The sequence below is a fragment of the Miniopterus natalensis genome, chromosome X (genome assembly GCF_054644295.1).
Source record: "Miniopterus natalensis isolate mMinNat1 chromosome X, mMinNat1.hap1, whole genome shotgun sequence".
Taxonomy (NCBI): domain Eukaryota; kingdom Metazoa; phylum Chordata; class Mammalia; order Chiroptera; family Miniopteridae; genus Miniopterus; species Miniopterus natalensis.
In genome coordinates this window covers 24639764-24654450 of record NC_142103.1, presented here as the reverse complement: position 1 = coordinate 24654450, position 14687 = coordinate 24639764, and the positions used below count along the sequence as shown (strand labels likewise).

The 14687-nt window shown below is 38.5% G+C and overlaps 1 protein-coding gene across 3 annotated transcripts in view; it reads left to right on the top strand.

The window, feature by feature from the left end:
* The window catches only part of MID2 (midline 2), an 88398-nt gene extending 77990 nt beyond the window's left edge, over positions 1–10408 (top strand). For 2 of the 3 annotated variants that reach the window (XM_016198502.2, XM_016198475.2), the window contains 4 exons: positions 30–263; positions 5381–5542; positions 7314–7521; positions 7893–10408. In XM_016198502.2, the coding sequence (XP_016053988.2) occupies positions 30–263; positions 5381–5542; positions 7314–7521; positions 7893–8295 (1007 nt within the window). In that variant the 3' untranslated portion in view covers positions 8296–10408. The remainder of the gene's footprint in view (positions 1–29; positions 264–5380; positions 5543–7313; positions 7522–7892) is intronic. The other variant, XM_016198494.2, reaches the window with a different exon arrangement.
* The last annotated feature ends 4279 nt before the right edge of the window (positions 10409–14687 follow it).

Below are 14687 nucleotides of genomic sequence, written 5' to 3'. Positions count from 1 at the left end.
CTTACTTTCTTTTCCACCTTTTCCTACAGCCCCAAACCCACCATCTATCCGAGAAGAACTCTGTACTGCCTCCCATGACACCATTACAGTCCACTGGATCTCGGATGATGAGTTCAGCATCAGCTCCTATGAGCTTCAGTACACCATATTCACTGGCCAGGCTAACTTCATCAGTAAGTCATGGTGTAGTTGGGGCCTGTGGCCAGAGATAAGGAAATGTAAGGAAGCAGTAAGCTGCTCAAGATTGGCCGGGGCGCCACGAGGCAAGTGTTTGTAAGACGTGTTAGGTTGTTTAGAACAGTGTTTTGTAGACAGTGTAAGTTCCCCCAGGGCATTGCAAAGGGCTTACTGAAGCAAGTTGTGTATTTCTTTGCTGGGCAGTCACTGGGGCCACTCCCATTTGTTCATGTAATCCTTAGCCTTTCCTCAGTTAATCCATGTCAGTCCAATCTCCCAAGTCAGAACAGAGCTCATAATTCGTTCCTAGGTAGCTAAGCCACCATCATTGCTGATTCTATGTGTGTGAACATCTCTACCCTTGACTTCTCTTCCACTTCATTATCATAGTAAAATACATTATGTTCAAAGACTACTACTTCCTTTACCATACCCATTTGTACCAGTGACAAGCTTCCTGCCTCTGTCACTCTTCCCTTTAACCCTTCTCCCTTTCCTCCAAGAACTACACCAAATATAAAAACTTGTCAGTGGGCCACAAAATGAAAGATGTTCAAAAAGCAGTCATTTAGCTCTCCTGTTATGGTTTCACCTTCTGAAGAATTGGAGCAAGACAGGGCAGAGTAAGACCTTAACTCATTGATTGCCAGGCAGGAGGGTTAGAGTGCAAGTTCCCCTCAATGCACTGGGGGGAAATGGAAATGAAAGTAGAATTAAAGCTAGATTCAACACTAGAACTGATTCCCATCCTAAGGTTGCATGTGCATAGCTTCTAATTAGTATTTTCTTTTACCTGTGCGTTTGTGCTTCTGTTTCTGACTTCACAGGCTTTCATGAGAGGAGTTTTTCCAGTGGAACCCTCCTGATAGGCTTCCTTTTCCTGAATTGTGACATTTTGGGCCACATAGTGGGGTGGAGAGGTGAGAGGACATTTGGGGTCAAGCTCTCAAAAACACTTGCCTCGTGCAGCTCCAACCTAAGCTACTTGGCCCAGGTAGCTGTGATCTTGGATGTTCCTGGGTGTTTCTTTAGTTTGTGAAGTCACAAACTCTAAGGCCTTCCTGACATGCTTTTCTGCACTTGTCTCTTTTGCTCTAGAAAGTCTTAGAGCCAGCAACTATGCTTCTTCCAGATATGGAAAGAACAGTGGTCTCCTGGAATTGAGAATAAGTCCAAAAAGTGGCAAAGATCTAAAAGCTGTCACCTTTATTTTCAAGGATATATAATCCTTTGTAAAGAAAAGCTTAAAGGATAATTCTTAATAGCAATAGGATCACAGCATCTTAGAATTCAAAGGGAGACCTTAGAAGTCTTCTATTCTAATCCTCTTTCGTTCTACCAGCCTCCTAGTAGATGATTATCTTGTCTCTGATTGAACATTTCCAGTGATGGATATCTCACTTCTAACAAAACAGCCTACTTAATTGTTGTGTAGCTGTAAATAATTGTCAATGCTTCTTTATAAAAGGTCTAACACTTTTTCCTAGTAAATAATAATGACAATAATAATTTATGTGTATATTATGTTTTGCCATTTACAAATGCTCCCACATATGTTATCTTATTTAGTCCTCATGAGTTCTTACTTAGTCTTATGAAATAGATGATATTAATTCTACTTTATAGATGAAGAAACTGAGGCTCAAAATGAATTGCCCAAGGTCACAAAGCTACAAACTGATGGAGTCAAGATTTAAACCCAAGCCTGTCAGACTTCAAGCTTAATGCTCCTTGTTTTAAACCACAGCTACCAATTTGTCCTAGGCCTGTCATTTTATGCCTCACTAACAAACCTAATCAATCTTTGACATCACAGTTCTTCAGATAACTTTAGGTGGTTATTGTGTCCCTTCTAAATTTTCTCTTTTCCAGGCTAAACATCCTCAGTTCTTTGAATTGCTTCTCACATTTCAGACCCTTTACCAACCTAGTATTCTTTTTATGGACACACTGCTATTTATCAAAATGCTTTATGAAATGTGCTATCAAAAAAAATGAATACACCCCAAAAGTAGTCTGACCAGTACAGGGGAAAGCTAGATTATTTCTCCGGTATATTAGCTGATGTTTCCCTGCTTGGAACCTTTTCATTTTTTTCTTTTTTTTAATGAATAGCTGCATTGATTACTGAGTGTTAGCTGAGCATATGGTCAGTTGACATCCTTAGGAATTTCAAATCCTATTCCTGTTCAGTTGATTGTCTAAATGGAAATACAACACCTTGAATTCATCCCTATTACATTTTATCTGGTTAGTTTTGATTCCTCATTTCAGCTTGCCAATATCCTTTTGAATCCAGTTTTTGCTCCCAATACATTTACTTCCCCTCCTAGCCTGCTTTCCATGTCTTCCTCTGATCATTGATAGAAAAGTAGAATAAGACTAGGACAAGGACAGATCCTGAAGCAAACTGTTTTATGACAGTGGGCAGATAAACTAAAACTATTTTACTAGGAATAAGTATTCATGAAGATTCAAGGTTCTAGTCCTACCTGCCAGTCTGCCTGCCACTGTTGACTGAATCTTGCTTCTAAGAGCTACTATGCCTTGAGGTTTTTCCACATTTTCTCTCTTTTTAAACCACTTTATTTAGGGAGAGAATGGTATTAGAGACCAAGATCTGGAGACTAGAAATACACACATCCACCCATGTAAATATACATATAAATACACCTACAGTATATATACACATATACTTAATATATGTGCACATATGTATGCACATAAACATATATATATCTATACACACATACATACATATATATATATATATATATATATATATATATATATATATATATATATTTTAGATATAATGAGTTTCTACCAACACCTCCAATTCCAGTCCGTCCCCACAGGTTCTTTCTTGCCATATTTGTATGTTCCTACTTCCACAGTGAGAACCCTGGCTCCTAACATTAATACATGTACTCATTTGCTTACTTCCATAATATATCTACAATAGTTTCAGAATTTGCTTTGCCCTACCACTACAAAACAAACAATAGTTCAGGACTTGTTTGCAATTCTCTTCCTGCCCCCATCCCTTTGGTGTGGTTATTTTTCATTCGAAATGCAGTTGGTTTTCATTTGTTTCAGTTTGCCTTCAATTTTAGTACTCACTCTTCCCAATCATATTAATTTCATTTTAATTTTTAAATTTATAAAACAACATGATTCCAAAATGGAAAACTGTACAAAAAAGGTATACTGAGAGAAGTATCATTCTCTCCCATATCCTTTAAATCCTGTTCATTCACCCCCATCCCTTGTAAGTAAGCAACTTCATTATTCTCTGTTTTTTTCTTCCTGTTGTTATTGTTGTTTTATAACACCAGGCAAATCTATATATGTTTTCTTTTTCTTTTTTAAAATATATCTTTATTGATTTCAGAGAGAGGAAAGGAGAGGGAGAGAGAGATAAACATCAATGATGAGAGAGTCACTGATCAAGCCCGCAACCGGGGCATGTGCCCTCACCGGGAATTGAGCCCCGATCGCCTGGATCCTAGGTTGACGCTCAACCGCTGAGCCATGCCTGGCTGGGCTATGTATGTTTTCTTATTTGCCTTTCTTTCTTGCAAAAGGTAGCATATTATATATGCTCTTACACAATTTGCTTTATTCAGTTAAAAATATACCCTGGAAATCACTCCATATCAGTTCATACAGGTCTTCCTCATACATTTTTTCAGTTGCATAATCCATTGTGAAGTTTGTTTTGTTTTTTGATTCGCATTGTTAGAAGTATGACTGGAAGATCATATATTTCCCTCTTTGTATTATAATTTCATGTGCAGTTTATGATTCATACTATGCATTGGTATGTAGACAGCCAAGCATTGTCCCTGGCTCTTATCCTTTATTATCTTTTCCTAAGAATCACTAATCATTTCTATTGATTATTATTCTTTCTATAGCATATCTTTTTGCCTTGCATTGTGCTTCTTTTTCTAGTTTTAATTTAGACTTTTTCTACCTTCCCCCCCAATTAATTAGAAACTCTCCTAATCAGATCACTTGAAAAAAACTCATTGTTTTTTATTTTCAATCTCACTTAAACCCTTTACTACAGCTGAATAGAAGTGACTAAATTCACCACTCATTTTCCTTGCCCTTTCCTTTCCACCCTTTTGTATAATTGTATTTAAAAAGCAGTAAACTGACTGAAAAGAAGATAACAGAAGAGAGAAACATAGGTAGTCCACAGACTAGAATGTTGATCCCTCTTTTATTAAAAGTTACACAAATACATGTTTTTAATTGTGTACATTTTTCTCTGTTTAAGTCAATGTTTATGGTCTAAAGAGTTTCAAAAGCAGAAACCTAGATCTCTGAATCTTTTCCCTACTTGGGAGGAAAGAAGGTGCCAGACAACTGTGTTTCTGGGCTACCCAACCTCAAATGAATATTGGAATCAGAAGAGGAAAGGATAAAACTGTAGTGTCAAGTGAGGGGAGATTTTGCTTTGGTTATCATGTCACCTCCTTGGCTTCCCTATGATACCTTGGAGCCCAACTAGTCTTGGAAATAAGAGTGAGGATGCGATGGGAGAGTTGAATCATAAGCCCTGAAAGAGTTGCTACCTTACAGAGACAACAAAACTTGTTCACCCTGTGACTTGTGATGTAGTGGAGAGAACACTGGACTAGGATTAAAGAGACCAGGGTTCTTCTGCTCTCAGCACCATCAACAGCTACCTGTGGCCTTGGGCAAGTCACTTTTCTTCTCTACATCTCAGTTTCCCATTTGCGAAATGAGGGAAATATGGTGTCTATGTCGCCTTTCGGCTTTGAGATTCAATGTTCCTATGCTCTGCACAGGACTGCTCCATCCATACAAGGCCAGACTCAGTTCTCAGAGGATTGGACGTGGACCTTCGGGGTAAAGATCTAGAGGCTCCATAAAAGAGATGATTCTGTGATTTTGTAGAGTAGTTTTTCCTATATTATTTGGAAGAAAATTGAAGTAACCTAACTTTCGCTAGTGGTTACATTCAATTACCAGAAGCAAGGAACTAGACATGAGCGTAGCTCCATGGGAGGAAAGAAGCAGAGGAGATTCATCTCACTATGTCTTCCAAGACTTACAAGAAAACAAAATAAAATTCAATTTTGGGAGGTTTGTGATGAATTTTCAGTGTGCTTCTCATCCTATTTCTATTACCTGCTGGTTAATGTCCTTGTCTTTCCCCGTGTTACAGGTCTATATAATTCAGTGGATAGCTGGATGATTGTGCCCAACATTAAGCAGAACCATTACACAGTACATGGACTCCAGAGTGGGACACGCTACATCTTTATTGTTAAAGCCATAAACCAAGCAGGCAGCCGGAACAGTGAACCTACCCGACTGAAAACAAACAGTATGTTATGGTGATTCTGAAAGGAGACATCAGTTTTCCCCCTCTGTGCCAGGGAGTATACTTAGCCTGAGGAGACATCAGAGGCCCCGGGTAGAGGAGCTTTACTGTTGTATTTTGTGCTTTGGTCAAGGGGTTGTTCAAGAGTCTGAAAGATATTTGGACACAGATATACATAAAATAGCTGGTGGCTTGGGAGGATGTTAGTAAAGAGTTTTTCTCTGCACCCCATCCTCATGCTTGGGAGCAGTCAAGTAAAAGACTACTACTTAACAATGTGGAAACATTCTGAGAAATGAATCCTTAGGCAATTTCGTTGTGCAATCATCATTGAGTGTACTTACACAGACCCAGATATGTAGCCTACTCCACACCTAAGCTATATGGTATACCACTCTCCTATATGTGGCCCATCACTGAGCAAAACATTGTTTTGTAGAGCAGGACTGTATTTGTGATACTCTGATAAAATCCTACTGCAGAGAAACCATACCTGTTAGGAATGCTTTTGACCACAAGTGACAGAAAATTCAACTAACTTAGCTTAACAAATAGTTACTTGTTGGTAGCTTAAACAAAGTATTGTTTTTCTTTCTCTAACATAGCAAGAGGTTTGAAGGTAGGCATTTCAGGGCTGTTGCATCATTTCTGTGACGTCGTAAAAGACCCAGGCTTTCTCCCTTCTGTATTGGCTTTTTGCCATATGGTCACAACATAGCCAATGTAACCTCTAGATGTCATATTTTCTTTCAAGATAGGAAGAAGGGGAAAAGGGCTGGTATACATGGTGGCTGTCCCTTTTATCATGAAAACATGTACTTTCTTAGAAGGTTCTCACACCCTGTCTCATTTCTGCTTCTAACTACTTCCATTTTATTAGCCACTCTTAGCAGCAAGGGAGGCTAGGCACTGGAGTATTTAGCTTTTCTGGCCTCTACAGTGAGACTGGGTAATGGAAAAAAGTAAGGAATGGATGTTGTGTTCACCAACAGTGTCTGCCACAGACAAATTTTGTATGATATGGTTCTTGCCATACACAGTAAATGGTGTTGTTAGTACCTGGTTTTGTCATATGACTATAAAGAATTATTTGTTGTGAATGATCCTACATAACATATTTTCTCTGACCATCGATAATGCAATAGTTACTCTAATAAAGTTACCTAATTATATTATTTAGATCCCAGTTGTAAGAAGGTAAAAACATTGTCCTGTTGCTGAGTTATTTTCAGTTTTGTTCTGTCAACAAGCAGCAATTATCTCATCAATTCCCTCACTGTCTTACCTCAAACACTCCTTCCCCTAATATCTGCTCAGATACCAACCCACGTACTGAAAAAAAGCAAAATTAAAAACATATTTGAGATCCTAAGAGTCCCCTTTTAATTTGATAATATATGAAAAGGGGGCAGCATATTCTTTTTTTTAAATCCTTACCCCAGTTTCTTTACTGATTTAGAGAGAGGAAGAGAGAGAGAAAACAACAACAATTGGTTGCCTCCTGCACATGCCCTGGCCGAGAATCAAACCTGCTACCTTTCTGTGTGTGGGCCAACACTCCAAACAACTTAGCTACACTGACCAGGGCAGCATATTCTTATTTTGTTGAAAATGGTGGCTTCTGGCCTGCTTCCTTAATATAATCCAACAGGAGCCAACTTGCATTGACCCAAAAATGACCTTCATATCAAGGCTCCTCTGCTAGTGATGGTTCTGGAGGACAAAGAACTCATAAATATTTCCTCATGCATTTTCTTTTTTCTACTTTTTTCAGGCCAACCCTTTAAACTGGATCCCAAAATGACTCACAAGAAGTTGAAGATCTCTAATGATGGATTGCAGATGGAGAAGGATGAAAGCTCTCTGAAGAAGAGCCATACCCCAGAGAGATTTAGTGGCACAGGGTGCTATGGAGCTGCAGGGAATATATTCATTGACAGTGGCTGCCACTACTGGGAGGTGGTCATGGGTTCCTCAACATGGTGAGTGGATCTCACTTTTCTTTTCTCCCCCCTGTTGTTAGGTTCCTGGGAGATCCAGTTCTATAACACAAACATAATACCAGTAAGTCAAGGTTAAAAGACATGTGATGAAAACCACTCCTCGAAAAATGTGCCAGCTTTTTAAGATAAAATCATGAAAAATATACTGAGCTCAGAGTTGGAAACTACTACACCACTTCTAATTGCTAACTTTTAAAAGTTCTAGTTTAAGTTTTAAAAAGTTCAACATTATGGACCTAAACATAAACTATTTAAGGAAGAAACATGTATTCTATCATATATCCTGTATGGTATCTAGCACAACTCAGATCATTAATAAATATTTATTTCTCCTTTCCACTGTTTCACAGGTATGCAGTTGGCATTGCCTACAAATCAGCTCCCAAGAATGAATGGATTGGCAAGAATGCCTCATCATGGGTTTTCTCTCGATGCAATAGTAACTTTGTAGTGAGACATAACAACAAGGAAATGCTGGTGGATGTGCCCCCACAGTTGAAGCGTCTGGGTGTCCTTCTGGATTATGACAACAACATGCTGTCTTTCTATGATCCAGCTAACTCTCTCCATCTTCATACTTTTGATGTGACCTTCATTCTTCCAGTTTGTCCAACATTCACAATCTGGAACAAATCCTTAATGATCCTGTCTGGCTTGCCTGCCCCAGATTTTATTGATTACCCTGAGCGGCAGGAATGCAACTGCAGGCCTCAAGAATCCCCTTATGTTTCTGGGATGAAAGCTTGCCATTAAGTTTCAAGAGAGCATATAGTTCACTGGCTCTTCACTTCAGCAGTTCTTCCCCTCCTAAACTTCAGTTAGTGTCCAATATACAAGATACAAAATAAAGTTCATTTGAAGCATCCAAAATAACTAGATATAGATTTAATTTTTGTGCATTAAAACTCATATTTGAATTAATGTTTTGAGTTTCTCAGAACAAATTATCTGAGTAGTCTGGGTTCAAGCTATTGGAGAAGAAATTTAGAGAATGCCTCTCTTGTCATTGGAGAATTTCAACATTCCCAGAAATTTAGAAGTATAAATGATATTGAAAGGAATTAAGGTAATTCTAAGTAATAAGGTAGAATGATGCTCTGAACAGGGGCTAGCGAGCTGGAAAGGGAGCATGTCAGCTTTTCTAGTACTGGCTAATTTGGCCCAGTAGAATTTTGAAGTGTTAAATGATTGCATATTATATGTAGCCTATAATAAAAATCTATAATTAAGGATTTTTTATGAAGAAAACATGTATATATATTTATAAAATGAATAAATGCTGTATATTTATTCATTTTATATATTTTATATACATAATTGACTTTTTAATTCGTTCATTTGGGTGAAAAATATACTGGAAGGGGAAATAAGTTATACGATTCATTTCTGTCCCCTATAGGAAACATCAAAATTAGTCAACATTACTCCCCTCCCTCCATTCATCCCTTTTTTCTTTCCTACTGTCACACATACACATTCACATGAAGTAATGGCATAGATGGTAGGAAGAACTCTAGGTTGGATTAGGAGAGATTGAGGGACAATACTGCACAGTGATACTATCACTAGATAGCAAATTGATCCAGATAGAAGTGTTACATGTAGCACAGTTTCATTGATGCTATCTAATAGAGTAAGTTCACCTAAATTGTTAAAAATTGTGTCAAAGAATATTTCAAAGAAATAGTTTTTTTAATTCTCAAGTACATACAGTCACTAAAATTATGCCAAAAAAAAAAAAAAAATAGTGGAGGGTCTTTAAAAACCTGCTTTGTTTACTTACTCAGAATGGAGTGTTATAGATACAACTATTTGCTTGAATTTTCTTAATACCTGAGGGGGAAAAAAAAGAATGCCCAAGAAGAGTTTGTTTTCTTAAACAGGTTAAATAATCATTCCTTTTGCAGTCTTGTTTGTACTCTATCTGCTTAGCCAACCCTTCATTGCAAATGCACTTATAAACTTTATGCCAGTCCTCATCACTATCCTTGAAGGGAATCAAGCTTTAGTCTGTGCTTTTGTCAATTCCACTGCAGGGATGGGGGATGTCAGACCCAGAGCTTTCTCCTTTTCAGGAGCTGAGCCTGCTTCAAGAAGTCTACTTTTTGGGAGTTGTAAAAACATTGCTGTTGTACAAAATGGTAGCTGTAACAAGCCCTGAGATTGGAGCCTTGAAAGAATGCCAAACATTCTTCCCTGTTCTTTCTACCACTTGGTGAATGTTCATTTGTTAATCCATTCAAGAAACTACTAGATGCCAGGTACCATCCTGCTGCTGAAATACTGATAAAACCCAGTCCCTGCTGTCAAATGGCTTACTATTTTGTAGGAGAGACAAAGTATCTATATAAATCCCCTAAATGACACTTTTGTGTTGTTTTTTCATCTAACATAGAAAGCAAGATGGAGGCAGATGGCAGACTCAAACTTACATATCTAGTGGCAAAATGAGATTTTGGTTTAAAAATCCATATGTACTTACTGCTAATCAGGAAATGAGCAACCTCAGTAAGATTCTGTAATGCTGGGAAATAGCTTGCTGTAATGGAGAGCTCATAGCCTTTGGACTAAAATAATCCTAGTTCCTCTGCCATTAACCAGCAGAATGACCGAGGGCAAGCACTTCATTTCTCTGAAACCCTGTTTCTTCTTTTGTAAAATACCTACCTAACAAGGCTTGTTGCAAAGATTTAAAAAGCACACATTGCCCTGGCCATTTGGCTCAGAGTGTCATCCTGTACACCAAAAGGTTGTGAGTTCGATTCCAATTCAGAGCACATACCTAAGTTGTGGGTTCAGTTCCCAGTTGGGGCTCGTACTGGAGGCAACCAATCGATCCCTCTCCCTCTCCCTCTCCCTCTCCCTCTCCCTCCCCCCCCTCCCCCTCCCTCTCCCCCTCCCCCTCTTCCTCTCTCTCTAAAATCAATAAACATATCCTTGGGTGAGGATAAAAAAAAAGACAGCACATGTAAACTGCTTAGCACAGCCCCTGGCATTTAGTTAAGTGTATAACGAATATTAAGCTTCTCTCCACTGCCTTGCCCCTGCCCTGCCCCACTAGAGTGTAGCAGTGCTTTAAAATATATGCCTTTCATTTCTAAGTTACTCTGGTATCTCCTTTATGGTCTATCCTCCAAAACTTAAAACAAATGATTTTTCCCCTTCATAAAATCTTCCACTGCCCTCCCCTCCCTAGTATTCAGTAGATGGTCCCAATTACTTAGAGTTTGGCTTTTCAGGCCCCAGTGTGTTTTCCCAGCTTCATCTTTTGTTGCTTTCCCCATCACACTGGTTACCCTAGCCAAGCTTAACTATTTATACAAGTTGTTCTATGAGCCTGGAATAGAAGCATTATCACAATTTTGATGCCCACAGGAAGTAAACAGTAGGAACTGTTCTTAAGAAAATTGAATTAAAATGCTAAAAGTGCAAAAGCCATTCCACCCCCACCTCAGTCCAGTTTCCTTTACTGTGTCATTCGGTCTTCCATACTGTTCATTTTTTTGTGCCCTTTGGATTTTAGTGCCCTGAGACAAAGCTTCAACTTCCCCCATCCTACTTTTTACCCTAGCCTGGACTACCTTTCCCCATCCTCATCCCTCTTAATCAGATTAACTCTCATCCTCTAGACTGGGTTATGTTCTCCTCTTTGGAGCTCCCATGGCACCCTGAGAATCCCCACCCCATCCACCTCAGTAATAATCACATTGGATAGCAATGCTTTTCAGAGTGTGGTACTTAGACCACCAGTTAGAATCATTTTTGGTATTTGATTAAAAAATTGATTAGTAGGCCCAACCCCTGATCTACTTAATTAGAATATATGGACACATGGGTGGAATTTTACATTTTAACAAATTTTACATTTTTAAACAACCTCTCCAGGTAATTCTGATGCACACAAAAATTTAATGTATAACAATCATCTTCTATACTAGACTATGAATATCTTGAGGGCAGGGACTGTGTCTTTTGTTTTTGTTGTTGTATTTTTAACACCTGACAGTGTGTGGAACAGAATAGTTGCCTGGATAATGTTTATTGAACAAATGTATGAATGAATGAATGATCAAAGTTTCCCTGTTGTATTCTGATATCCATACCGGTGTTTGTTGTTTCCTGGACAGAAAAGCTTGGTTACATCTCCATTTGGGCTATACTGATATTATTTTGCAGATGTCCCAGGACTTACATACATAAATGAGTATTGCCCTCCTCAAAAACTCTTTGGAAGTTGACTTGAGGAATTGTGTTGAGCATGTGACACCATTCTTTTCAATCACTTTTCAGTCTTTTTCAACTTTGTTCTTTGAAGGTAGATTTAAGTTTTGGTTACAGCCAAAATCCACTCAGAGCTAAGCCTACTGAATAAAGTAGGAAATGAAACTGTGTTTAGGATAAGCAATGAAGGTTATGAGCCAGATAATGAAATGAAAATTGCTTTCCAAGAAACAACATGGTAATAAAGTACTCAGTGGGGGTGTGGTGAGTCCCAGATACTTACTTCAGTAAACTTAAGACTTTCGTAGGATACTGGCAATGCTAGGGACCTTAGCAGAAGTAATTGATTACCTTTAGCTGAACCCAGTTGAACAAAAGGGATAGGACCTGTGTTTAACATCAAGGAACATAACTCCATAAGTTTTTATTGTTGTTGCTCTATTCAATTTATTCTCCCACAATCCTTTCTGCTAGCAAATTGTTCTATCTGTCTGCAATTTATGCTTATTTCGACTTTTATACTGTCTTATTGAAGAAAGCACAAAAATAAAAAAAAATAAAGTTAAACCTGTTTTCAGTATATGAAAGAAATTTTAATGCCACATTGGAGGTCTGGCTACTTGTAAGTAAGAGTAACTGCATCTGTATGTGTTTTTATCATGTAATTCCATTGTGTAAATTTGGATGCAGTGACATTAAGATTGCAGTAAAATCATTTACATATTCTTTTCAGCTAAAATACACTAGGTGAATTTTCTAAGCTTCCATGGTTTACATATTTATATATGACTACCTGGATGGAACAATCCATAGATGGACTTTTTGATAAGCTCCAATATTTAATATCCTTTTCTCCACAGAGTGGAAAATATGAGGCTGACAGATAAGAACCACTCCCACAATTATTTAAGTTCCCAAAGCCAGTTGCAGCCTTGGAGCCATTGGGCTGTATTGGGCTGTGTATTACAGATTGGCCAGGTAAAACTACTTTTTATGGTCTAATCTGCCAGCTTCAGACATACACTGTGTTGTTGTTGGCTAAAGTATTTATTAGGCTATGGTTGGGATATTTTTTATCAAATATTTTACCCCTGGCTTGCTGTACGGGGAGCTCTGGATCAACAGCATCTCTCCTAGTGACAGAAATCTGAGCATCTGTGGATTACACAACCTCATCCCTCTTAAATATCCCAGCCCATCCAAAATGCTATATTATGAATTAAATAAATATATACGTATTGATGAGTTCTTGATTGTCTCTCACTGGAGTTTAAATTGGAGGAAGATTAAGAGGAAGATTAAAAGAAAGATAACCATGAGTTACTGGAATTGTCTAAATGATTTGGGGAAAATAGGTGCAGATTTGGGCACAGAGGATGCAGGGCATATGAAAATTGAGATCCAGTCATGAAAACTTTGGTTTCAGAAGCAGTATCCTTTTAGGAAGACTAAAGAAATTAAGGTATAAAGCCCAAGGAAACATGGCACAGTTTCAGGGGTTGGGGGAGAAAGCGGGAATTAAGGAAGAACAAAGAAAATCCCAGTGCTGTAACGTATTGATTAAGGTCAGGGTAGGGCCAGAAGTGAACTGACTTGGCTATATTCAACTACTGTCCTGTAGGGGGCACCTGGGAAGGTTAAGGCTCTGCCTCAGAGCTGAGTTAAGGAATACTTTAATCAGAGTTGTGGTTGCACTGAGTCTAAAGGGCATGTACTGTGAAGTGAAGCAGGCCAGTCAACGGCAGCAGCTGGAGAAGTGACTTGAAACAGGCTGTCAGACCAAGGGCCTATAGGAACTATAGCCCAAAGGCAAGAAGAGTAAAATTCAAAAGAGTCTAGAATTTGGAATATTGGGGTTAGTGGGTCTAACTGAAGAGCAACATGGGCAAAAGCCAAATATGGGGCTATTACTCACAGCTAAGATTTTATATAATTTTGGGGGTCTGATGTTTGGAAAGTCTGGCTCCACTTAATGTGCCAGGCCAGAGCACATTGGGCCCTTTGTGTTCCCCCACGTAGGGATAGGGTTGGTTCTAAAGCCTCAGAGAAGCTGAACCTGTAGGTGGGAGAGAGATGGTCTGTTACAAAGGTTAGGAGTAACAGAAGCCAAGTAGGTTGTTACATGGATATTGCAAATGTATATAGCATAATAGCTAATGAGCATGCCTCTCCACTGAATTTCCAGGGGTGAAAGATCAAGGTGGTCTTCCTGTAACTGTTGGCACAATATGCAAATTGCAGTTGTGACTGGTCTTGCCTGGTCATTCAAGAGGCATTTATTGGTCACTCTTTATGTTCCCAGTTCTGTCATTTCTGTGGGGTCATATTAAAATAAAAGTATTCCTAACATTTGTAATCTAATGGGGTACCCAGTGTAATAATTCTTCCCAAGTAGTTTTTGATCTGCGAATTTGAGTTATTAGTGGTAGCTGAAAATGGAAGCCTTTATTGGAGATGTAGGGATGAGAATGGAAGCTCTTACCAGGTTGTACATAGGAGATACTTAGTTAATGCTGGTCGAATACAATTAGAACCTGATAAGCAGAACGACAGATGGGCCACCTCTTACATCATGAGGTTTGTCTTAGGTGAACTCCACACCACCACTCCTATAGTACCCCTCAGACACATATCCCTGGTCTAGAATCCCACAACTGCCACTTGGTAAGAGGCTGTTGTTCTTTAAGGCCAGTCTGCTTCAAAGAAAACAACTAGAAGAATTAATTATCAATAATGTAGTCACCGTGTAAGTCCCAGAAAATAGAATTTGCGCTGACTTTCTCTTTGATGTACACTGACAGGAAAAAGCCATTATGATCTACATATCTTTTTTAAAGATACAATTTTAAAATTTTACTTTTCCATTATGCTTGACATTCAAAATTTATTTATACTAGTTTCAGGTGTACAGCATAATGGTTAGA